Source organism: Denticeps clupeoides, chromosome 8 (assembly GCF_900700375.1).
Source record: "Denticeps clupeoides chromosome 8, fDenClu1.1, whole genome shotgun sequence".
In the NCBI taxonomy this organism is placed as follows: domain Eukaryota; kingdom Metazoa; phylum Chordata; class Actinopteri; order Clupeiformes; family Denticipitidae; genus Denticeps; species Denticeps clupeoides.
The window spans coordinates 3,012,842-3,038,909 of record NC_041714.1 but is presented as its reverse complement, the minus strand read 5'-3'; the positions used below and the strand labels follow the sequence as shown (position 1 = coordinate 3,038,909).

The following is a 26,068-nucleotide window of genomic DNA, read 5'->3' as shown; positions in this document are numbered from 1 at the left end:
GAAGCTCTCCAGAGGGCCGCTCCGCCGCGGATGGAAAGTGACGCGCCTCTGAGAGGTGACGTTAAAAGCGTGTTTTTTCCACCGTGCCTGGTTTCCATCATCTCCCCTCCCAGCTAGAGGACTGCAGGAACGTCCAAAAAATAAATAAAAAAATCCTCCCTCCGTGAAATGGCTCTTTATCACTGTAGTGAGGTGGGGGGGGGGGGGGCTTCTTTATTATAAAGCCGACGTGCTGATGCACGTTCCTTCATACCACGTCTGCCGCAGCATCCCAAAACCCAGAAACCTTCAACCATCACTTCACAGGAGTAAACAAGACTGCAGAAAAAAAAAAAAAAAAAAACTGCATTTAAGTGTAAAAACGGGAAGGAATACATTGATTATCTGACTGCGGAATCCTCACTGCCCCCCCCCGCCCGTCCCGTCCGCCATGCTGCTGCAGCGCTTTGCTCCAGCCAGTACCAATAAGCTGTAATTCATTAACCTCTATCACCCGCACTTTACTGCTGCGCCAGCAACATATGTCACAGCTAATACGCCTCAAAGAAGGGCCGCTTTCCAGCACGCGGCCACGAGCAACGCAAATGGTGGCAGACGCAAGACAATCAGGAGGGTGCGAAAATGTGCTAGCAAATGGAGGGTGAAATTCACCTTAAGGACACGGCGGGGAAGTGCCGGCGTATTGTGCGTTGTAATAAGCGGCTTGTGTCGGGACGCACGCTTTCTGGGCCCTTGGCTTAAGTGCACAGGCGGCCCACCCACTGACCCTCACATCTCGGCAAAATAACAATAATGTTGCTGGCGAAGGAAGGAGTTATTAGTAAAGATGCGGGTTTGGTTGTGTTGTCATTATACATAAACCATAATTACATGAAAAACTAACTCCAAGCACGGACTTTGAAGGAACTGGTCGCCATCAGTCAGGATTTGGCCCAGAAGTTGATTGACGGCACGTCAGGGCGAACTGCAGAGGTCTTGAAAAAAAAAAGGGCCAACACGGCAAATATTGACTCTTTGCAAAAGCTTGATGTAATTGTGAAAAAAAGTCGTTGAAGATGCTTTTTGATTTTTCAATGCACCACAGAAACATCTGTCAAGAGTTCTACAAACACTGAAGCAGCAGTGAAGTTTGTGAAAACCAGTATTCGTGTCATTCTCAGAACATTTGGCCACGACTGTACGTGCACATACCACATTTGTGATGCATATTTTGAGCCACAGATAATAATAATTGAAGTGTATAAAATATTTTTATAAGCCACAGGCAGCCGCATGGAGCCGCTCTAGAGCCCTAAAGAAATGCTTCCCTATGATTAACCATTTACAAGCACTAGGAGTGATCGGTGCTGCCGAAATGTAGCGCATAAAAGAAACGACGTCAGTCTGTCATTTCATTTCTGCTCCTGCCACCAACCAGTGTCTCGCCGTTCTGCCAAACGGCAGCGCGTTTGCCCGCACACGCCGCTGATCCTTCTCCATTCATTTCTCTCCTCTAATTTGTCACCACCAAATCAGCAAAGAAAGCTGCAATTATTGCTCTTGACTGTTGAGTCAACAAAGCAGCAGCCAACGTCTCGCTCGGCAAGCTGATGGCCGCGCAAGATGGTGCTACGAGCCTCCTTCGGTCTGCGGACGCGTCCCGCCTCGGCAAGCCAGATAAATAAGGCCGCTGCTGATCGTGGGCGCTGATGTGGGTGGCTCCGTACGCGTGCGGACTCTCGTCACGGTTGTGGAGGGCCGCTCCAGCTACAGGACGGGGGCGGACGGGGCCTGATGTGGTGCTCGGCAGGATTTTGGAGATAACCTGGATCGCCTGGACTGGCTCATTAGCAGCACACTTTGGCGGAATCAGTAGGCTGAGATGAACGGGGGCCGGGAAACAGAGTGGCGTCATCACCGGGCCTCCATCTACCTCCACCATTACAGCACGTTCCAAGCAATTACTTCACCCAAAAAGACTAGCCCGGGTGTGGGCAACACACCGGCGCCGATTGCCGCATTGTTATAATAGACTAAACGTAATAAATCCAAAAAGAAATCAACAAATTATCAACAGACATCACAATCTAAACATGCACTTATTATTGTCATCGTGAATATTAGTGAACACTGTCCGAGATGATGCATTTTTCACGCCGTCTGGCGTTCCCGAATCTGTAAGTACAGATTAATGAGAGGTTTCACATGGCTGGGAGACGTACCCGGTAACTAACTAATACATGACACGTATTATCTTAACATCAGCACACGCTAACTTCCATTCTCATCGACTGACAGTAGGCTTGCTGGTGCCCGTGTTCTCTTTTCATCATAGTTACCAATGAATTGGCCTCTATTAGCCAAATGTAATTGACAAGTAAAACATTAAAAGTATGCAGTTACAATTGTGCAATCGTAATGGGTGTTTGGTGTAATGGGTAATTCATGTGACTTTGAATACGAACAGCGGTGGACGAACTACAAATTGTAAAAGTCCTTGCTGTCACATTCCCTTGGAGTAAAAGTACAAAAGTATTTTATATTGTTCTAATGGGCTCTTGATTAGACAAGAGTTGGAAAACACTGTAACTCTTGCTACAACAATCATTGAACTGAATATTTTGTATATTTAACTGAATATTAGTCATTAAAACACATTAAAAGCAGACTATTGAAAAAAAGTTTTCAGAGCTGGCCAAATAAGATGCCCTATAATAGGAACTGGTGTATGTACAAATTCAGTAGAACGTGTAGTGGAAATTAATAAAAAATTATTAAACAGAAGGACAATCCCAGCCAAATGGTGCAGATAAAAAGGCGCATTTACATTTTACATTTACATTTACATGGAGAGTTCTGAGAAGGACATCTCAGTCCATTGTTTTTGTGCAGCTCAGAGGGGGTGTGGACAATCAAGCTTAAAAACACTTTCAGGAATGAATCAGAAATTTTCCAATGACGAAAACATATCAAATTCAGCATCAGGTCATCTTGCTATGTGGCCTGAAGTACAGGACATAACATGACTTTACATTATGACAGAGAACATAATTTTATGCGTATATGTGTGGCAGGAGCCTCCAGTCTCTTCGTGGGCTGTGCTGATAATTCATATAACCTCAGCTAAAGGTTTTCCCAAATTCCTCAGCCGGCACACAGGCTCAGTTAAGAACAAAGTTTAAACTAGATCATAAGAGCATATAAATTTTCCATTACAAAAGTCACATTTCACTGGTAGCCATAAAACTTTGTCTGCTGCACTGAAGATGAGAAGCAAGGTTGCAAAAGGTTTGCTGTGTGGTTTTGTTTAATTATAAATCTCTGTTAATCTAGTTTTTGGAAAATAGATCCTGATTTTGATTTAAAAAATGTAACAAAAAATCAGCAAACAAAAATGGCATAGATGGAACTGGAACTAAGCTGCGTAGAATGCATGTAATAAATATAAATACACACACACACACACACATACACATATATTACATGCATATACACTTAAGTAAGTAATACTTAAGAATACTTAGGTACAGTAGTGAATTCCATTTACCTCACCATTGTACACCACCAGTACACAACTGTGTGTTTTACATTAGTTTGTGTAACATCACATCAGTCCCCGAATTTTCATTGCAAGCTCCCAGTTCAGTGCATCTCTAGGGTTTGAATCTATCTCACCAATATTAGACATTAAGCCAAAAACACTTGCCATGTAGAGACTCACATATGGTGGTGCTAAAAAAATAAGCCTGAAATGAATTGAAAACTACAATTTTCTGTCCAGCAGTCTTCCAATTCTGGAAAAGCAAAATTAAAATGGTGTTCAGTCTTTTTTCACCCTGCACCGGTTGGAGGAACAGTTTGGAGCAACAGTTTCTATGGAAACGGCCGTCCCGACGAGCATATAGGATTCCTGTCTGGCCCGACATTGTCTCAGAAAACAAAACAAATATTTGTGAAGGGTTGTCCTTAAAGTAACCTGCACTGCACCACAACATCCTCCAAATAAAATATATATTATTGGACAGAAACAGGAGTTGTAAAAACACGGCCCAGGCTTTAAAGGGGTCAAGAAGAAATCTTGAAGCACGGAACAGAATGTCTGCTGCATGAGCACGGGGGGGTTTGAAAGCTTCTCCTTTATTATACAAAATGAATTCAAATCAGCAACATATCAGTTGATGTTAAAGACCCTTTTACACATTGTTCTACCTCCATTGTTTTACAGGAAAATACAATCTTGGCAAAGCAAAAGACTGAAAGGATGTACTGGACTGTTCATCTGAGTGGGAAAAAGTGCTGTTTTGTTAGGAAGCAAAACTAAACTGATGATGAATGGCTTTGGGATGGAATGCAGTAATTAAGCAATAATAACCATGATGCTGTGCTCTGCCATGAGTTATCTAGTCAATTGCCATTACAATTGCCATTATTGGTATTTTTTTTTAATTATGGCTGCAAACACTTTATATTGAAAATGTTTCTGTAAAACTATTAAAGTATGTGAGAATATAGTTCATTCTCTGATCCAACTGTTACTAAGCAACATCTTTCAGCCAACAAAAAGAAAAAATTAATCAGAAAAAAAAAATCATAAAGATGTTCAAAGGAATTTAGAGTTCACTGGTAAGCCTGCATCACTACACAACGCAAATTAAATCAATATAGAAAGACAGCAGAGACCACATTATCAACAAATATCATGATTACTCATATGATCAATAATTTCCACCCAGGTGTAAACATAGAAACTCATCCTAATCAATAATGGAAATTACTAACCAATAATTAGTAATAAGAAGCCAAGCATGATTTACTCTCCAGTCTTCCTGTACCATCTACAAAGCTGAAATGAATTATTTGTATTCAATATATATATTAACTCATATTTTCGAGACTCATGTGACTGGTGGATATGCAGAGCAGGGGGATGTTCCGTTAAATGCACCAATAAATAAATCCCCGTGTCTTTGAATGGTATCAGTTTCTTTTAGAATCAGCTCTCATCTACCAGATGTTTCAACGGGGCAGGTTCTGCAATCACGTTAAATGAAACATCATTTACCTTCTGTTTATTCATTTATTTTATTTTTTAATAAATTATCATTTTTTTCTCCTTCGGTTCAATCTGGCAACTTTTTTTCCTAATGCAGTGCTATTTGATATTACTTTAAAATGTATTTTGCGCTTATGTTTGGTAAATGTTATTTAAGTACTTAAGACAAAAAAAATTAACAAAGGAAAAAAATGTGCAACATGTTGGCACTACTGTAAATTTGCATTTCAGAAAGAAGCGCCATGTCCCGTACCATGAAACAAGGACAGTATTCATTACCATAAGCAGAGATGACACTTGTTTAATGTTCCGGTGGCTTCAAAGTGCAGATATGAATAAACATAGAGAGGTTGGAATGATCAAATTTGGAAAGAGAAACAGGAAAGTGTTGGCACCAAGGCATCAAAACGCTAAATGACTGGTGATTTGTGAAAATCCCGGTGGAATTTACAGGGTGCCATTACACAAAATATTTTCATGTATCTTTTACATCAAAGAAAAAATGAGGAAACCGAGATGTAAAAAGCAGTGCTCAACAGTCCCGACACGCCTTATAACACTATTTACACTCCCGGCCATTTTTTATGTAGTTCCCTTGTTTACCTTGAATCAGGACAACCAACTTTATTGCAAACACGTGGAAATATCATCAAAAAATGACAGTTTAATATCAAAGTTTCTTCTGCTAACACAGATCGAAACACACTGAAGTCAACTAACTAACATTTTGATCATAATTATTTCTTACATGTTTTTTATGTTCTGCGATGTAAACTCTGAAATGTCTTAATCTTTGCATTCATTGTTCTAAAATTGGTATTAAGAATGACCAGTTTAGCCTAGTTATTTTAACATAGCCTTCCTGTCTAGAGAAATTATTTCGCTATTAACTGTATAATATACAATTCAGCTCCTGCTTCTTTGTCTTGATATGATGGAGTCTCGTTGTGAGCAATGTTCATTTAAATGAAATCTTGCATAGTGGTCACTTCATTTGAACTCAGACACATTCATTTTGTAAATATAAGACTAGAGCTGCATTTTTTGCTTTGTGAACTTTTGATTAAAATGATTGACATGATGATAATCATTTTATGGGCCAACAGGTTGTACAGTTCCCCTTTAAAGTCAATGATCAAAATGTCCTCTGCAGAGTGAATTTGGATATGCATGAAATATTTGAACACAACAGATTATGCATTCATAAGGCTGCTCCTAATATCGCGCTCTCGTCCTGGCTGCGCTGCAGCCTTGTGCTCATCTCGACCTTTCATCCAGCGTGTGCGCGGCGCACTTTACAAGGCCGTCGGATAACCCCTAATAAAGCTGACAGAGAGGCCAGTCTGTAGCCACGCGGCCTGATGCAGAAAATAATTACCTCTCAAACTGCCTCCTTGACCCCCCCACTGCTACAGTCGGAGTCTCTAATGACTTTAAACTCGCCGTCACACACCTTCGGATGAGTTCGTCGGGGGAAAAGGAGCCAAAATAACCTGTTAAGTAATAAACCATGACCGACAGACCAGTATGTTGCGCTGCAGCTACAACATGAAATAACATGCGGCACCACAGAGATGCCACAGGAGCTGCCGCCATCCTGCCTTTCTGCTAGGGCTGGGCAATATGGCAAAATAAATAAATCATTATGATATACATTCGCATATCAAAAGATTTTTTTTCCACAATTTTTTTTTCGAATGTTGCCAGATATTGAACCGAAAACTCCACAGATAGTAAACAGTTAAACACATTTAAAAGCACTGCCTTCAGCTCCATTTTCAGCCATTTAACTCATTTTTTGGGGACACTCTCCCTCTGCCACGATGTTCTACTGAATCGATAACAGTTATAATAACTGCAAGATGCTCTTTGTTTAGCAGAGTTACACAAACAGGACACATACGCAGTGATCCCACATACACACCGTCTCTCTCTCTCTCTCTCTCTCTCTTATTCCATCAAGTTCGCGCTTCTCTCACATGCACGATGAACACGCTACCGTCTCGCCTTCGACCTCTTCTTTGCTTGCTCTAGTTTCAGGGATATTTTATTCATTTTGCGGGCATCAGGGAGCCATTATCATTATGCGGGAGACCCCAGGATCTTCCAGGAGACTTGGGATGTCTGGCAGCCACGTGTGTCCATTTAAAAGTAATGCTAATGCAAATTATTATCATGATCGAGAAAAATGCCTAAAGCTGATGAGCGAGATCCAGCGGAATTTTATGATGATTATCGCTCAAGATCATATAATTGCCCAGCCCTACTTTCTGCAGACCCCGACCTTTCAAATATCCATAGATGGACAGATTATAATGGATGGACAACCTGAAAAATAATGAAAAACTATCCTGCATGTCCATGGAACCCCATCAGCGACCTTTACCTTTGACCTTTTGAGATATTGAATTCACAAGAATAAGATGAAATAGGAAGGACAGGATTTGTTGGAATATAGTCATGTTTGGATTATATCATAGACTTTTCTTTAAAATAAGATGTTAAATTTAAGTGAGTGGCATGTGTAAATGCATTTAAAGTAATTGACAGCAGTAATTGACACAGGTAAGTGTCACTCAAAATTGGAACAGTTTTCAGGACTTTTCACAAGGTTGCTGCTGTATGGGTTGGGTCGGGTGTGGCCGATGGTCACAGGGACGGAGGAATGAGGCTGAGGCTGTTACTAGGTGGCAATTGCTAAAGTTGGCTGAATGATGCCATTTAGGGTTCAAATCTTGCCAACTCAAACTGAACCTTTACACACTGCTCTAGTCATCACACTGAAGGATGTCACCAGAGTTGCATCACCAGCCTAGTGTTTAGGGAACGTATTTCAATTATTTCTAAAGATGCACACCAGCCGCAGAGATGAAATGTGATATATATATACACTGTGGTGTGGTGTGTATATTGCATTTTCCATTTTATACTGAAATTCAGCCATCAGCAACTTTCACAAAGCCTCGAGGACAATGTCTGCGTGACAGCCACCTCAACTGAGGGAGTATCAATAACTGCAGTTTCACACCCGAGACCCCCTCTCCCTAGATTGGCTTTCTCACTATCCACTTTGGTCACATAAACAGTCTTGGTGAGTGACAGTTTCATTTGCGAAGGATTCTGGGCAGATGTTAATGCAAATGTCCCTGTTTCGTGGACTGTAATTGCCATCCAGTGACAAGCAACTTTGGGAATCAGCCCCCTGATCACAGGTCCGATCTGAATTAGATGGTTATCGGGCATGGGCTGCATATCTCTATGCGCACCGCAGTGTATTCGCCCATGATGAAGAGTGCTTTTGAGTTGCTGTGTGTGTGTGTGTGTGTGTGTGTGAGAGAGAGAGAAAGATTACATGTTAGTCGCCTGTATTGCTCAGTCATATGAAAAAGCTCAACATGCAAACTTCAAATGTACGTCGTCACAGGAAAATGCAAAAACGAGTGCAGCGTTTGCTGAATCGGAGGTCAGAGGACCTTCCGGGTGACATTTTAATCACGGGTCGAGCAGAGCTCTATCTGTGCTTCCCGACAGCTACAGCATCGAAAACAAGATGCTGCTGCAACCCAACAGTGTCCAGAACTGCAGGACATTCTGCCCAGGGACTAGACGCAGTTATTAGACATTGTTTTAATTACATTTTTTGTGAAAATATTGGTTATATGTTTATTTTTTTTATTTTTTTCATTTTTTCCAGAATTTGTTTTGTTTATTTGTCTCCAAAAATTGTTCCAAAAATGTACATGCATTTAAAAATTAAGATCTTTTTTTTTTTTAAATCTCACACACGGGTCTGACCCTGTGCTGATTTCATCTATGTGTGATAAACATAGATTATTAGACAAGATGTATTTCTTCTCAGAATCAAAATGAAAAACCAGTGAAGGGCATGTCGTGTCAAGCACGTGGTCAAGGTTTCAACTCCGGCCCCGGTACAGCATCTGTGCATTCGTTCGTGTGTGTTCGTTTTATTATGATCGGATGCACTTTTTGAAATAACCACAGCATGTGGAAGTCGTGGACAAGATAGATGAAGTGAGCAAAATGTATTTACATTAAATTACGTGACGTTCACTCGGCAGATGTCCAAGTTAGTAAGTTACACAGATCTCTGTTCAAACAGCCCACAACAAGGAAGTAGCGACCGTCCACCAACAAATATCCGATTCAAACCACAGTCACAAAACGGTAGCCCTGGACTGGCTGCGTGCTGAGAGAGAGGAGACCTGGAGGTTTTTCCTCAAGATCTGAAGAGGGCTTCCTGCTAAGAGGAGTGACATGTCCACCAAGAATTTATCTGCCTTGGTATCTATGAATGAAAAAAACCCAACGGGGTCACGAATGCTGCTATCGCGCATGGGGACCGCGCCTGGCCTGTGTGGTCTGATCTTACAGAAGAGCTGGAACATCTCAGGCCGCTGAAAATGCCGAAGCCGGGCACGACAGAAGGTGCCTGCAGAGCATGGGGCCGTGTGGCTTGGAGAAGGTGACCTGCTCCGGTGATTTACGTTCTTGTAGATCATTTGGAGTGTGTGTGCTGGCGGAGGGATGAGAACGCAAGTCTGATCCGAAACGAACGTCAGAGGTCATGTTGAGTTCACGGCGGAGTGGATCCTACACAGAATCAGGCCCATCGAGGTCCCTTCTTCCACTTCCACAAAACCGCACTTCCAACAGTCAGGCTTCCACCCGGCGAGCTGCGATACGAGATCCTGCCGAGGTCAGCTCGTACTGAGTGAATGACAATTCAATTCATTAAAGTCTGCTTGCGGGGTGCAGAATTTGCGCGAGGCGCACTGTGTTTATCCTCAAGAGTGTTGGTTAATATATGATGGCCTTCTCGCGCTATCTTTGTCATCCACTGAATAACCTTGAACAGTAAAAAAAAAAAAGAGAGGAAAGAAACAGCAGATAAACAAAATCAAGTCTATCTCGGCACAATATAACCCCGCCCGCCCCAAAACGGCTCTGCGTATGGCGGAGCCTAAGTGTGCTAAATAGATGCAGAGGCTCCCCAGGAGATGCAGGAGGATTAAAGTCTTTGCTAAATGTGAGAAGAAGGCTCGTTACTTATATTTCAGATAAATAATGGCAAATGAATATTAATCACGCGGCTAAAATAATGCTGGCTGAGGCTCACGCGGCGCGCTGGGAATCGTCCAATTTTTTATATTTAAAGGGGAAAAAAGGCTCGGACTGGCCTCCTTCTGTTTCCACGCAGCACGCTTCTCCTGTTACGGAGAAGATGCGATATGAAATCGAACTTGGTTACTGATGAATGAAGGCCGGGATAATACCCCGGCACACGCGGTCATGACACGTCGGCCACTGTCCTCAAAAATGGTTACCAGTTTAGGCACGTTAGTCGCGAGAACTCCGTGGTCGTCACAGAACTGTGACGGAGTTAGTCGTGTGTGCATGTGTGACCTGCGGTGCGTGACACGTTCAACCTGTCGCCACGGCGTAAATCGGAAGTCTTGGTTTGGAGGCCGAACCTATTGCCTGACCGGAGCAAAAATTATGACCGACCAAAAAAAATCATTTAGGGCGCTGTTGAGGTTTCCTGCCCTGAGCCAGGACTGAATTCCTTATTACTGATCCGCTTTGCAACCGCGCCTTTAAAACGGAGGAGCAGCCGGAAACCAACGGTTATTTTGAAGAAGTGGGTGCAGGGTGAGAAAATGACCAATGACCAAAAAAAAATGACCAAATGAACAATGTTAAGAGGATCTAAAGAAACGAGCCAAAGGACTGCATTGCACATCGCTATTGACCAGAAGCCACAAAAGTGAAAGTAAATTTGTGGGTCCTGTCACATGACACGGACCCACTTTAAAATTAAAAAATAAAATAAAATAAAATAAATATATATATATATATATATATATATATACACACACACACACACACACACACACACACATATATATATATATATATATATATATTTTTTTTTTTTCATAAACACAGACAAATGAACAAAGGACAGAGGTAAATGCAACGCAGGCACCATTCGAGAGTCATTCCAACACTATATCACGCAAAAAGGTTTTAGCACCCCAGCACACAAAGGAACGGCAGTAATGACATTTTAGCCCTGTCACGAAGTTGAACGCGATCCCAGAGACTTCCTGCAGCAGCAGAACGCGCATGCTGGCAAACCTCTTTCATATTACGCTAATGCATGCGCAGAGCCGATGACATTTCCACACGAAGGAAGAGCAAACAACAGCAAGTACATCACTGCCGGTTCTTTCCAGAGAAGCAGGCCTTTTACCTACTGCTGCTAGGATTTAGATGAATCCAAATGCATTGTTTCTATTTGGATCACTAGCTGCATATTATAGCATATTATTGCATATAGCCGTTATTAAGCATGCACCGGCCTGCCGACAGGAATGTGTGCTGAAAAGAGAATGCAGTTGTGAAAACACACACAGGCGTAATTTGCAGTTTCAGCTCGGTCATAATTTTCAGGTCAACCCATCCTGTTCATATCAACGGGGTCTCCACCAAAAAACCCGCCAAGAAATTCCCAGCCGTCCAGTTATCCTGACCGGCTGACCAGAGGCAGTCCGATCACCATCCGTGTAAAATCAAACGGTCTCAATAAATTATTCAAATTTCACTTACTCAGAGTGACTCTTTGGCAGTAGGGAAATTTTACAAAAATTAACAGCACCATTAATTTTACAGCTGCCAAAACAAACAGCAGCTAATCATGGTTTTGTCAGATTATGCAAAAAAAGCATTAAAATTTTTCTTTATGGCCTTGTCAGGTGTAAAAAGACACATTCGTATGGAAGTTTGACGGTCCATGGGCAACGTTTTCCGTCAGCTTGTTTGTACACCAGTAAATAGCGTCTGACCTCCTTTGTGAAGAGCAGCAGGCATCTAGAAGGTCATTAGCAAACCCTCCTCCACTGCTGGGTTCCATCACAGGTTTACCGTTCATTCATCCCGGAATTGAAAAGAATGCAGCAGTGAAATCGGCGTATTTAATCACCGGTCTGGTAATATAACAGCCTCGGCGTAATTCCTGATATGGAAGTGAATGTCACCCGCGGTAAAAAAAGATACGGAGAGTGATGGAAGGAAGGTACAATTAATGGAAAAACGGATGGTGTTTTACTGGGTAAAGGGGGAAGATGCATTACTGCAACCACTCATTTGGCCATCTCAGATTTTATGATTCAGGCTGTCAGGAACCAAGGACACGTCCTGGTCCGCCATCTTCAGCTACGGTTACATGTCACCAGCTCCAGGACCCTCTGGACAGTATATGTTTCGTTCACTAAATGGCTACAAATCCCAACATCACTACAATGATGCTCCTAATCAAAACACTTATTACAAAATAATATTGTATATTTAGGGAGGAAAGTAAATCTTGATGCGCTATGTAATCATATATGCTTCTGTCACAGGGACGTGGTCGTAGAACGGACGCATTCGCACAACTCTCACAAACAGGGGGGGGGGGGGGGGGGGTGGTTAATACACGTAACATGGTCAGAAACCAGTACATAACAAGACGCTACGATACGACAAGAATACGATACAATGGCCATACATTTATAACATTTAACAGATGAAAACTATCAGGAGCACAACACTGACAGTACGAAAACTCCCGACCGAAATGCAGAATATCGCATAACCCGCAGAATCAGATCCTGACAGCCAGTATTTCTAGTATGAGTTTCAAGTATGAGATATAAAATTCATTAGTTGATGATGAATTATATTCATCTTACAATATAATGCATTGTAACATGATATATACAATTGTGTGGTGCAATCAAATGGGTCAAAACTCATGAGCTGCAAATGTCTGTTAATGATGGAAGATCTTCAACATGTAGACAGGAACTTTGTCTTCAAGCCTGGAGTTCCAGTGGAATGATGCCGAGTTTTGATTGAAGAATCAGTAAAACTGACCATACTCACACTAGTAGAGTAGCTAGTACACCAGCAGATATGGCTTTGACTACATCATTATTTCGATGACTATTTATATTTTATTTTTGTGATCTGCTACAATAGCATGCATAATCCTAGTTTCTGCATTTGAAAATGATAATGCAAATAGAGCATGTGACAGGTGTAAAATGGTTTAGACAAGTCCATTACAAAGCAGCATCTTGGCTTACAGTACCGAACAGCCATCTGTGATTCTGGTCACATTTATCATCGGTCTCATGTGTTTTCCGTACCTGGACAACCTGCTATGTGAAGAGGCCTTCATTAGGAAAGATGGCGGCTATCCATCTTCTGCTACCACGTTGGAGGTTTGCTAATACGGCTTTTGTTTATCCTGTTTGTCTCCCTGTTTCTAACTTCTGCCAATTAGTTGCATGACGCTTGGCTGAGAGGACTGCATGGTAATTTGGTGAGCACCTACACAGATTTTTCCACCACCACTAATTCATAGTTATGGGCCTTGCTCATCGGCTTGTGCAGAAATTAAACTCCTACCGCCTATTATTAGGTCCACAGATAGCCTGCAGCGTTTCTGATATTAGTCCAATTTAACTCCCATGTTTGCACATGTTAACGATTGGCTTCCTGGGCCACCGGAGTCTACGTGTCGGAAACGTCCCAGTGATTCATTGTGGCCACTCACTTCCAGCTTGTTGACACCAACACAGCTCTGCATGACCTTCCGTCCAGGGCGTGTGCTCTACGTTACTGGCTGAGGGGTTTTATGCAGCTGTGCATTTCATTTCAGCACTGCTCATCTCTCAAGGAATTATAACCTTCAATGTAACTGGATGGCAAGAGGTCCCCAACACCCCACAAATAAACCAGCCCCATGAGTGACCTTTACTGACCTTGTTTCACTGATTTCAGTGGTTTTACATTATTAAAAACGTGTATTAAATACAGAAAATATTGCCCTGAGAACAATATGAAGTCTTCTGACTTCTCAACCACACACATTGAAAGAAATGAAATAAATATTCAACTGCTGGATGTCACACTTCTACATCCAGGCAACAGTCGTTGTAAATTATGAGATTCACATTGAATCATCTAATATTCATAAGTGCTTATCATAGGATTATTAGTGCAATATGCCACCTGTTCTGATTGTCCCACTGTGCAGAAGCACTTTTTAAAATACCACTGCATTTCACTCATGCATGATGCTTTTCCATTCAGAATGCTCATTAACTCTGACTAATAATGACGTCCAGCGTGCTGGTGATGCATCCAAATGTGACCCCGTGACAGATGAATCATTGCGCAATCCATCTTTATTGACGCACCTTTCAATGCGTGTGCATGTAGTTGGTCTGAGCCATAATCTGGGCCAATTACTCCATGTCAGCAGCCATTCAGGAATTTAGTGCAAATGTCACTGTTCTCTGACTGAAAATTAACTCTTTCATGTAGGGTTCACATGTTTGGTAAGTTAACCAATCCTGATCAGTCCTTAGGGACCTATCATGAAAGACTCAGCAGCAGCCTCAGTGACTTGGAACAACGAAACTGTTCCAAAAAGAGCATTTCATGATAGATAACGGATATATTTTAGGTGAAAATATAGTATCAGCCCAAGTCTTACAGAACCATAAAATTGCCAGCCAACTATATTTCTATATGCACCCCGCTAGAATCAAGAATAATTTCATGTATTACAGGTGCAGGGTTGGCCGAGGCCCTAGCAGGTAAGGAAGAGGACTTGCAACTAAAGGTTTGTGGGTTCAAATCCTGAACACTGAGGTGCCCTTGAGCACCGTCCCCATATCACTGCTCTACGGGTGCCTGTCATGGCTGCCCACTGCTCACCAAGGGTGATGGGTTAAATGCAGAGGACACATTTCATTGTGTGTCACCATCACAATAACAAAAACAATCACTTTCGCAAAATATACAAGGTACATTTCACCCAAATGTAAGTGTTAAATGAACTAATTTGGTAAAAGTATCTGTTAAACGTGTGCTTGCTTTTAGCAATAACTTTTAACAACTCGTAAAAGCAGAAAAACAGAAAAAAAGACACTGCAACCATTAAGATTCCCTCCCCCATCTACTGAACTGATGCTAAGATGGCCTCCGTGCATCCTGAACAATAGGGGAGAGCATAATGAAGGGTGACTACTGAGTGACTTGACTGAGATCCAAAGTGAATAAAAGGCCACACAGCACAGCGCTTCTGCTGCACTAAGGACTTTTACTCTGGGTGCCAGGAGTCCATTCACAGCTACGCTTTGCACACTTGATCTGCGCCCATAGTGTTTATCATAAGCATTTCATTTACATTTACATTAAGGCGACCTACAACGTGCTTCCAAGTTACCTTCGATGAAGTGATCAGTTCCGGTTCATTAGGACCCCCAACTATGAACAATCTTTTTATTCACTCTGTTGTAGATTCTGTACACAAGTTAGACAAAAAGGTTACAATTTAATCTAAATATTCTCTAAAGAGGAAGGTCTTGAGCTGCCGTTTGAAGGTGCTCAGTGACTGAGCTGTTCTGACCTCGAGGGGAAGTTCATTCCACCACCAAGGGGCCAAGATGGAGAAGAGTCTAGATGAGTGTCGTCCTTTTACCTTCAGAGATGGAGGGACCAGGCAAGCAGTACTGGAGGCTCGGAGTATACGAGGTGCAGTGCGAGGTGTAATAAGCAGTTCCCACCATAGGGCCATGCATAAAAAGCCTTCACAAAACAGGTGTTGAAATGAATCGTATATCCGATGCACTGCGATGCAGATGTGGATGATATTGCATCGATGCACTGCAGAACATAATCGATTATATCATAATTACATAAAAATTCTTGTTAAAGAGTAGTGCCGGTAGTGACTGTGGTGGCATGATCTGAGACCAGCGCCGTTCCGGGTAGGAGTTCCACATTGCGCGATGTGGCAACCGGCAGGCTTGTTCTCGCACCGCGGTTAAAGCCTTCGAAATACACACATGAAGCGGGAATGGAGGGAAAGCTCATCTTAACAATCTCTGAGTGTCCAGAAATCTACAACACGACATAATGTATGGGATGTATGGGATGCATTACGATGCATCGATATCGAGGCCTAATCATGATCGAATCGAATCGTGAGGCCAGTGAAGGTTCACACTTCTGATGTGTAGTGCCAAGAAAACCCAAATTCTACATACATATATACTGAATGTATACACATATTTCACAGATGTAAAAAGAGAAGTGGTTTAATAGAAACAGACACCATCTTCCACTGGAAATTTGGCCAAAGAAATTATGATGTCCAATGAGACATGAGAAGATTGTTCTATTTTTGTAAAATATAAGTAGTCCAGTTTCTTGATGCTGAAAATGTGTTTCATGATGCTTTGAATGCTTTCAACAGAATTCATAATCTGTAATAGAAACATAATAACAACAAAATAATTTATCATAAAAAGAAAATGTGTAAATGTAAATAACAATAAGTCTCTTTAATATACTTGTTATATTATGCTATTCTCTTTGTGGATCATCCTGCCCTAAAAACAGCAATACGAGTGAGTTTTTTTTTTACACTTCACTTTACTTTACAATTCCCAATTCAATTTATTGAACCAAATAAACTCCATAAGCAGCTGCATAAACATTGTAAACACAAGTTCCACCATTTTTACTCTCTCCTCAACCTCCATCTTTGTAGCTATGCATGTTCACTGCGTTACGGTGTTACTGTAGTATTATCATGGTTTCTTACTCTCTACTCATCACCGTAACAGAATCTGCATGCTGTCTCTGGCCCAGGGAATCTGTGAATATCCATGCAAATGGTGCAAATTTTTATACAAGACAGGATGTTGTGGCATTTATTGATGAACATACATCCTGGGACATCCTGGTGAGAGAAGCTCTGGATGCTGAAATGTCCCTGCCGTGAAGACCAAAGCAGCTGTTCATTTAATGTGACCAGGAAGGGACAAATCAGCGGGATTTATTTACTGAGGTCCAGACCCAGACGCTGGCAGAGATGGTGCACGACCTGCTGAAAAACTTTTTCTCTTCCTCATCAGAAATAAATAGAACCAACTCAAGGAAGGAAATACTTGTCACTCAGGGTTAAGTGCTCAGGGACACAATGGTAGTAAGTGTCCAATTGGAACCTGTGACTTTGTGGTCTTCTGGTTCAGAGGCGAGTGTGGTACTACCACCCATATTACTAATAATACAGACATTCAACCAACCAATATAACTTCTTCCTAAAATGCAGAGTTTGAGCACCACTTGATTCTTTTATTAGAAGGAACTGAAGGACAATTTCCTCCATTCTGGTGGATGGCTGCAACAGGGAAGAGAGCTCACCTTGGAGAAAACAAATTGTTCCGAGTGCAAGGGCAAAATAACACTGGAATGACTCAAGAACGAAAAGCTAAATGTCCCACATTAGCCAAGTCAAAGTCCTGATCACAATCCCATTAAGAACCTATGGGCTTGACAGCGTCACCAAACTGGAGTAGTTGGCTGACAAGGATGTGCCAAAACCAGCTTGCAAGGCTGGTTGGTGTGTTATAAATCAACCCAGCCTGTTAATGTTAACACAAGAGGGCCAAATCAGACGAGAGGATGGTGTAGGGATGGTATATTTCTCTTCTACGTCCTCCCCAGTGCCCAGAAATCAACTTTGGGGGCATGGGGCAGTGGTGGCCTAGCGGTTAAGGAAGCGGCCACCTCACGAGAAGGTTGCCAGTTCGAATCCCGATCCGCCGAGGTGACACTGAGCAAAGCACCGTCCCCACACACTGCTCCCCGGGCGCCTGTCATGGCTGCCCACTGCTCACCAAGGGTGATGGTTAAAAGCAGAGGACACATTTCGTTGTGTCACTGTGTGCTTTGCTGCAGTGTTTCACAATGACAATCACTTCCATTTTTTATTTATCCACTTTAACATTTTCCTATTCCCACTCCTGTGATAAGAGCTCACAAAATGAGTGCGAGAAAGCTCAAGAAACAAAGAAATATTTTTATGAAGTATGAAGATGGATAACGAATGAACTATCTCAAACCATTTAATTATTTTCTGTGTGAAATCAGAACAACACAGTCCAGATTCAACATTTTACTCATCAGGTCATCAGATCACAGAGTAACAAACACAATATTACTGATATTTTATTAAATCTTGAAACAGGTCAATAAGCAGAGTGTTAATGTGAGAGTGTTGTGTTTATAAGTAGAACATATTGTTGACATAAATGGCAGCTCATTCTTCTAGAATTATTTTCTCTAGGCTCCTGATCCAGATTTAATAACAGGTCAACGGCCAAAATCTAATGGCCATCCGTAACTAGTTAACTTTGGAACTGGCTTGAACATTTTGTCCGAAATGAAGTTTACGTCACATCAACACAAACCGTGCACAATTTGGCACATACTCCAATTTTTTAATACTCCAAATTTGAATACTCCAAATAACCCAAGTGAACTATGCACCAAAAAAAAATGATCTGGAGTACAACTGTGAATGTACCTGCTCTGGGAAGCATTCACATGGCGGGAAAGGAGTGTCATGCCAACCGCTGCGGATGACCTGCCCTCCCAGTTAATAGGCTGGCTGTGCCAGAACGACTGACTCACGCTCTTATTTCATTGGCTGGCATAGAAACGCACACTGCTCAGCCTGGGTCATTCTGTTGTGCATTACCTATCACAGTTTGGCTACCCCAAATGTTTGAAGATGAAAAGATGAAAAATAATAATAATAATTCTACATTTTTACTTTCTACTCAGGACCAGTCTGCACCAAGCATAATACTGCATTTCCAAAGCAGATTAATGACCAAATCACTAAAGGAGCATCTGGAGCTACATGGATGTTATGGATTTGAATACATACATCATGGATTTAAAAAAAAAAAACAACCATGTGAAGCTCAAAATCAACATTTAATGGATGAATTTTGTTAATGAATGCAAGAAAACCATTTATTTTTACTGTCATTGAAGGATGAATCATATGTTCCATCCAATTGCTATTTAATATCCTCTGTTCTACTTCTGTTATTTATGTCTTTCATAATGTTCCATCTTCTATTAGTTATCAATCCATAATATTCATTCATCCACGACAGGGGTCATGGGGTCATTTTAGAGATGTTCTTTTCATAGGATGTCCATAACCATTATTTACCCGTGTATACAGTGGCATCGAACACTATTCTGCGAGCTTGTACAAAAGCTGAAACAACCACCCGCCACTGTAGCCTTGGGCCAATTTACAAAACAGAACTCACCGAACGTAACACCAGACGTTACCTAATGAATTTTAATCAAGTTATTCTTCCCCACAATCATAAATCAAAAACGATTCTGCCATTCTGGACACGGTGCTCCTTTAAACCCAGTGATGATCCGCTGGTTATCCAGATGAAAACAGATTAGCACTTCTACCCCCTCACACACACACACACACACACACACACACTATAAATAGAAGCTTTCTGAAAAATCTTCAGAAAAAATAAGCTGTGCATGTAAGCTGTTATTAACATGTCCATAGCTAAATGTCTAATGTTTCTTTTTTGGGGGGAGGAGAAAAACACCCAAAATCTGTACTGTGTGTTGGGGCACAAGACGTCCCTTTTAATGGTTTGCCTTACTGCCGGCTTCAGCCATAAATTTGGAGGCTAATGTAAAATCTAGGGGGAGAGGTGTTATTTAAAGCCCAACTTATAATTCACAGATGCTGCCTCGCTGTTCATAATACATCACTGCACAAAAAAAAAAAATGGTTGTTCACACTTACGATTAAAATCCGGTGAGCTAGAAACCCAACGTTACTCAAACACGAACGTAGCCGGGGCGGTAACAAGGGACCAAAAAAAATGAAATAAAATGAATAATCTTCTCAATAACATGTTCATGTTTCCGGCCTGTGCGCGGCTATGCATCTCCATCCCAGCTTGATCTAAGATGGCACTTGGTCCCGAGAGAGCCATGAGCACACGGGAAGAGGACGCCGCACAGGTCTTTTCCACGTACGATCTGTTATTTCGGGCTCCTCGTGCTGGGATTAGGCCTGTTTGTTAATAGATATCCTGAATGTGCTACATCTGGCCCCCTTATGCCTGCACTTTCCTTTTATTGCTTATTAGAACAATATCTTTTTTTTTTTATCTTATAAAGGTTTTCAATCGGATTGCAAGCACCTCTGGTCTCATGTGTAACGATGGCAGCGGGAGGCGGTTACGGACAGACCCGATAAAAACAATAACTCACGCTGGCCTCATTCCATCTCGCACACCAAAAAATTAAATAAAACACTTGGAACGTAATTTAATAGCGCTCGACTTCATCGCTCTCCCAGAATTCCATCGACCGAACCCTCTGGGTTCACTTCTTTGCAAAACACTTTCGGCTCAAGACCTGCTTGGTAATTAGCCGAGGAGCTGGATGAGCCCCGGCGAACGCGTGCGGGGCGAATGAACGGCCAAGCGGTCCGCTGTTTTACGAGAGCTGCTGCGGCGAGGTAAAACGGGGCCTTGTTCCGAGTGAGACGCGGTGGCTGTTCGATGGTGGCAATAATGAGCGAAATCTCGGCCAAGTCGCGGCGCTCGAGTCGCCATGCTCGGATTTGAAGTCAAATTAAACTGCATTTCTGCGAACGTATTAATTCGACCCGAGGGAACCAGGGCTACAAGGCTGACCGGCCGTAAAAATGGTCAAAAGCGGCAAGGAGGGGGAAAAAATGCACTACCAAACGCCGCAGGGAAGGAAATTCTGGTCGTACCGGAGCCAAAGCGAGGTGGTTCGTGCTGGAGCCGGGTTACAGAGAACAGGCTCGGGGTTACGTCTTCAGCCAACGGGCCAGCTGTCGCCCGAGATCTAGTAACAAGCAATCCGGTGCAGAACATTCTGCAGCCATCACCAAAAATACAACTACATATATGTATAAATGCATGCATAGCTCATTACACTTCACATTATCGCGCTTCCGTATAGATTTATAATAAGCAGTGCCCTGGTAGCAACACAGGGTCAATAGAAGGTCTACTGGACTCAACCAAGTTATTCATTCTGTTGCACCGTATCGGGCAAGACGGTGGTGGAGAACAACCGGGAACGCGTCTTGTCTGTGTGGTAACGACCTTGAGGAGAGCACGTGAGAAGAACTGGAATGCCACTGACGGCAGTATTTTTATCAGCTAAAAACTCTACTGGTGCTCCCACAACGTGTTGTGACCGTCCTCCCCGAACCTCGCCGCACAAGAGTACATTGATGCATTCTGACTTAATATGTCATCACATACGTTTCAGTCCAATTCTTCTTCCTTGTAATGCAGTGCGTATACGTAAAAAGCGGTTGATATGTGAAACTAAATCTGTCGACTCTTTTCATCAGAAATGCGGGACTTTTCGCACCGAATCATTGCTGCGCCAGTCTCCGCGCACAGGAGCTGTAAGAAGGGGTGAGTTAGGACGATTTCCCAGAACCTTTAAACATGATGGAGAAAATAACAACGCGACACGAATATATAAGCCCTGATAAAAACCACCGTCCGTTCATTTGATCTGAGGACGTCAATATTTACTGGTCCCATCCCGATCCTAAAATAAAGACGTTGTCGTCATCGTCACCGCCATCACCGTCATCATCCCTCTTCTCCGGTGTTGCTGCATCAGACAACGGGTCATGCGGTTTAAACATCGCAGTGTTAAATACAGAGGGCGGGGGGGGGGGGGGGGGGGGGGGGGGGGGGTGTCTCCGTACACAGCATGCATGCGTTGGTTAATACGCGGCGGGCGTGTTCTCGGGGCGCGGCGCACTCACCCTCCTTCAGCGGCCGCTTGACCTCCGCGCTCAGGTTGCAGGCCTGCGCGGACCGCTGCTGCGGCGTCAGGCACCCCTCCGTCTGAGGATTTAAAGGCAACACCACATTGTTGAGCATGAGCACATTCTCCGACTCCCCGTTGCCCAGGTGCTGCGGGCAGGTGCACTTGGCGTAAACTATTCCACACGACTCGGCCGCGCCCCGCTCTCCCTTCAGGCAGTTCTCCAGCCACGTGCACAGCACCTGGCAGCCGAACTGGCTGGGGCTGGCCTTGTTCAAAACCACAAACTCCACCACCGACTTCTGCTCCTCGTCCGGCTTCTTCGCCGCCAATCCGTTGTAGTCGAAGGGGAAAACCCGCCGGATCTGCACAAAATTCTTGTCGTATTGCAAAAAGACATAGACGTTGTTGGTGTCGCAGAGATAGACGATGGACTGGTTGCTCCGCAGCAGCTCGCTGATCTTCTCGTGGGAGAAGTGGTCGAACTGGTAGGCCAGGAGCGAGAACTCGGAGCAGCTCAGGTTCTGCTTGTACAGTTTCAGGTAGATGCTGTATTTGGTGGGGTCGGGGTTCTCCAGCGTCCACGTGCAGTTCGTGTAATTCTTGGGGAACATCTCACTCACCGAAAAAGATCCATAAATGACTCCCTTCACCAGAGTGGAACACCAGAAGTCTTGGGCGCCAGTTAATCCGAACATAACCAAGAGATAGGTGGAAAATATATAAATCAGCAGGTTACGAATAGCCTTCATCCTATGTCATTGGGCCTGCAAGAAGAAAAAAAAATCGAATTAATGAAGTGTGTACGTTTTATTCCCCAACGCGCTTTCTTTCCATATTTCAGCGGCATGGGTGTCATAGCAACCGCAATCGCTAAACGTTGAGGACGTTCTGTCCCCCGACCCGTAGAAACATGCACGTATCGATCACCGTGGCTGGTTTCGTAGGAAGAAGAAATCGCCCTCCCTGTGCCCAGAATTCCCGTTCCCTCGTCTCTGTTCCACCGGGGTCTCCACAGGGCCACATCATGCGCCTCGAACCCGGCTCACTGGGGTCACTGGGAGTTTTCTACTTTAGTTTTTGAGGAGAGGAGCGGCCTGGACCTTCGTTCTCGTCTTGTTCCGCTTGACGTTCCACCGGGGTCCCCACAGGGCCACATCTGGCGCCTCGAACCCGGTTCTTTCAGCTGCGCCGGGTCACTGGGAGATTTCGGCTTTATTCTGGGGACAGGATCTCCCTACAGCTACATTTCTCTCTCGTGTTGTTCTGCGCGCCGTTTTATTTCCCGTCCACGGGAATAAAACCCACTCCGGATAAACATTGCCACCTTGTGGCTCCCGCGGATCGGAAATAAAAAGCCTCCACCTGTGACACGCTGTCCGGCGGATTTTCGTCGCGCTGATCGAATTCGACGTGAGCGGGACGAGCAGGTGCCAAATAAAGTGACGTCACGTCTCGTTTTTTTTTTTTTTTTTTTTTTTAAAGAGATAAAAAAAAAATTAAATAAAATAAGCGGAACGTCGCCGGCGGACAGTGACTCGTGGCCCCGGAGCGTTTTCTCGTCGTTTCCTGTCACACTTCAGAAAGGAAGAAAAGAGGAGGAAGAGGAGGAAGAAGAGTGAGAGAACGAACCGCCGTTCCACGTCCCGATGGCGTTAATCCTGTAGGCAATGCAGCGGGGTGTGTGTGTGTGTGTGTGTGTGTGTGTTGAAATTCTGTGTAAAGATGGTTTCTACATCCCCTCCCCAAAAAAAACTGGGGTTTTGGGGGGAGCAGCGTCTTCAGAGACGGAAGGTCGCTGGTTTCCGTCATTTCGTGATCTATAAAACACGATACACGTATAAAATGTGTGATTTGGTGTGATTTCGCGGATCGGACTGCGTCTGTGCTCCGTCGTGTCGGGACGGGATTATATAGGACGGGGGAGGAGGGATTTTTCACTTTATTCCGATCCTGCCGACGTTTTTTTAATCGCGGAATGGATTAAATGCAGCGATTCATGATACGCAGCAGCAGCAGCAGCAGCAGGGACGGCGTTACTGCGTCCTTTTACACACACACACACACACATCATCATCATCCTTTAATAAAACCACCACTATAATACTCGTTCCCACGCAAGTTTGTGCGAAACTCACAGGGCGTCGATAAGAAAATCGAGGATGAAACGGGGATAAACGCAGAAACTCTTCATCATCTCTCCATTATTATTTTACTTATTCGGAAAGAGGAAATTTCCCGTTTAAAAACGCAACCGTGCGCGACGCCCCCCCCCCCCCCAAAAAAAAGGAAAAAACCGCAATTAAAACGCCGTTTTACCTCCGTCAACATGCAACTTTCATACCGAACGCGTCCCATCATCATCATCATCATCATCATCATCATCATCATCTGCTCTGGTAGTATAAAACTAGTCTCCACGAGGACAGGCATGTGAGGAATGAGAGGACTTGTCCTACCTTACACTCCGGAAGCCTGGCTATTATTCCCACATACTTGCGCACATCCTTCAGAAAGGAGCAGGCGTGCAGCGGCGCTCCGCCGGATCGATACTTCCCATAGTCCAGCGCAACAAGACGGAGGAGCGGGCAGAGCAGCGGGCAGAGCAGCGGGCAGAGCCGGCGTCACGCCTCAGCCTGGACGTGGAGGTATCTCGCCGTGGCATCCGCGCTCCCCCCCGGGTCTGCGTCTCTTCCTCCCCAGCGCGGTCCCGCGGAGCCCCGGCGGCAGGTGGAGAGATGGCGAGAGAGAGAGAGGAGAGAGAGAGAGAGAGAGAGAGGAGAGGGAGGGGGGGGGCGGCGGCTGCAAGATCACGTCACAGACCGGGAGCGCGCTCGGCCGCGGGAGCGCGCATCGCCGCCGCCGTCATTTCGCTCCCAAGCCAGACGCCGCCACCTTCCTTCCTCTCCGGGGGACCCACGCGTGGATAAAACTTCCGGTTTCTACTGTATACCATCAACAGTCTCACCCACCATCATCATTGTCGTGGTTATTAATAGTTACGGTAATTGCTGGATTTCACGCACAGATCCTGAGAAGATGGGACGCACAAGGACGCACTTTTTAATCGATTCTGTTGGAAGAGTGGATCCTGGGAGGGTGAATCTGTAGGTAAGTGGATATTTTGGGGGTTCCGGTTCAGGGGCCCCATTGGTTGGGCGGAGATGTCACAGCGTCATCATGTCACAGTATCCAGTAAAAGAGAAAAAAAAAACCTTCATCGATCACATCTCTGAGCGTCCCTATTGCTGACTAATAGGCTATGAAAATGAATTAACCCGCATTACGCCACCACTGGACAAGAACCAAAGACTTCTGGTGCCTCCTTCCTGATGGTGAAGATGATTATGAGATCAACCCTTTCATGTCTGAATATGAATAGAACTCCACTATTAAATCCATCCATTTTCTGTTGAATTCATTCAGTGCTTGAACTTGAATGCACTTTGTTTTCATCCGTCTGCTTTATTACCTGTTCTTATAGCTTTTGATTAAAAGACATTCTATTACACTTCCATTGGGTGTACTTATTTGATTAGCTGACCCGTGCTCTCTTTACAATAATAAATATTCAATATCGCCGGTTATTTTTCTATAAAAATAATCTTGTGTTGCCTGATCTGAACCATGACTGGTTGTCGGCTCTCTTGCTAGATGAACGTTTGATTTCTCTGCCATTTGACTGTGCACAGTCTGTACTGATGTTTCTTGATCACGTCCACGTGCAAGTGCATAAATAAAAAGTCTCTACACCATTAAAGGTTCTTTTTGAATGCATGGAACCTTCATTATGAGGCCCTGTCTTGGGAGAACATGAATTGTCTTCTTCTTTCTGGTCATCTTTATGATTGAACATTCATGATAAGAGGACCTCGCTTGCCTCATTCATAGCAACAGGGTTTATAAATGCCACTCAGGCAGACGCGAGTCTGTCGTCTAGTCTATTTTCAAACTGTAAAACACGTATCATCAAACCACACACTGTTCCAGGGTCTGCCCAACTCGGCCAATCATTTTAATTCCATTTCCATGAATTGCACCCACAATCCATCATTCTCTCCGCTGTAATTATACATTGTGTATAGTGATTATATGGCGCAGAGAGGGACCACCCATGCAGTGGACCTCTCCTGTTTTACTGCTTTCATGCACTTTTAAACCTGCAGATCAAAAATAAATAAATAAATAAAAAGCATGTCCTCTTCTCTCACCCACTCACCCTCTTTCCATAACTGATTAGTCCTGCTGCTCAGGGTTGTGGCTGCCAGAGCCCATCCCGGC

The 26,068-nt window shown here is 43.7% G+C and overlaps 1 protein-coding gene across 5 annotated transcripts in view; it reads right to left on the bottom strand.

Moving 5' to 3' along the window:
• Nucleotides 1-24,548, bottom strand: part of adgrb3 (adhesion G protein-coupled receptor B3) — a 127,063-nt gene extending 102,515 nt beyond the window's left edge. For 2 of the 5 annotated variants that reach the window (XM_028989248.1, XM_028989252.1), the window contains exons 1-2: nucleotides 24,247-24,546; nucleotides 21,786-22,554 (exon numbers count right to left, since the gene is read on the bottom strand). In XM_028989248.1, the coding sequence (XP_028845081.1) occupies nucleotides 21,786-22,539 (754 nt within the window). In that variant the 5' untranslated portion in view covers nucleotides 22,540-22,554; nucleotides 24,247-24,546. Of the gene's footprint in view, nucleotides 1-21,785; nucleotides 22,555-22,717; nucleotides 22,738-24,246 lie in introns of those variants that run through there. The other 3 variants (XM_028989251.1, XM_028989249.1, XM_028989250.1) reach the window with 3 other exon arrangements.
• Nucleotides 24,549-26,068: the final 1,520 nt, after the last annotated feature.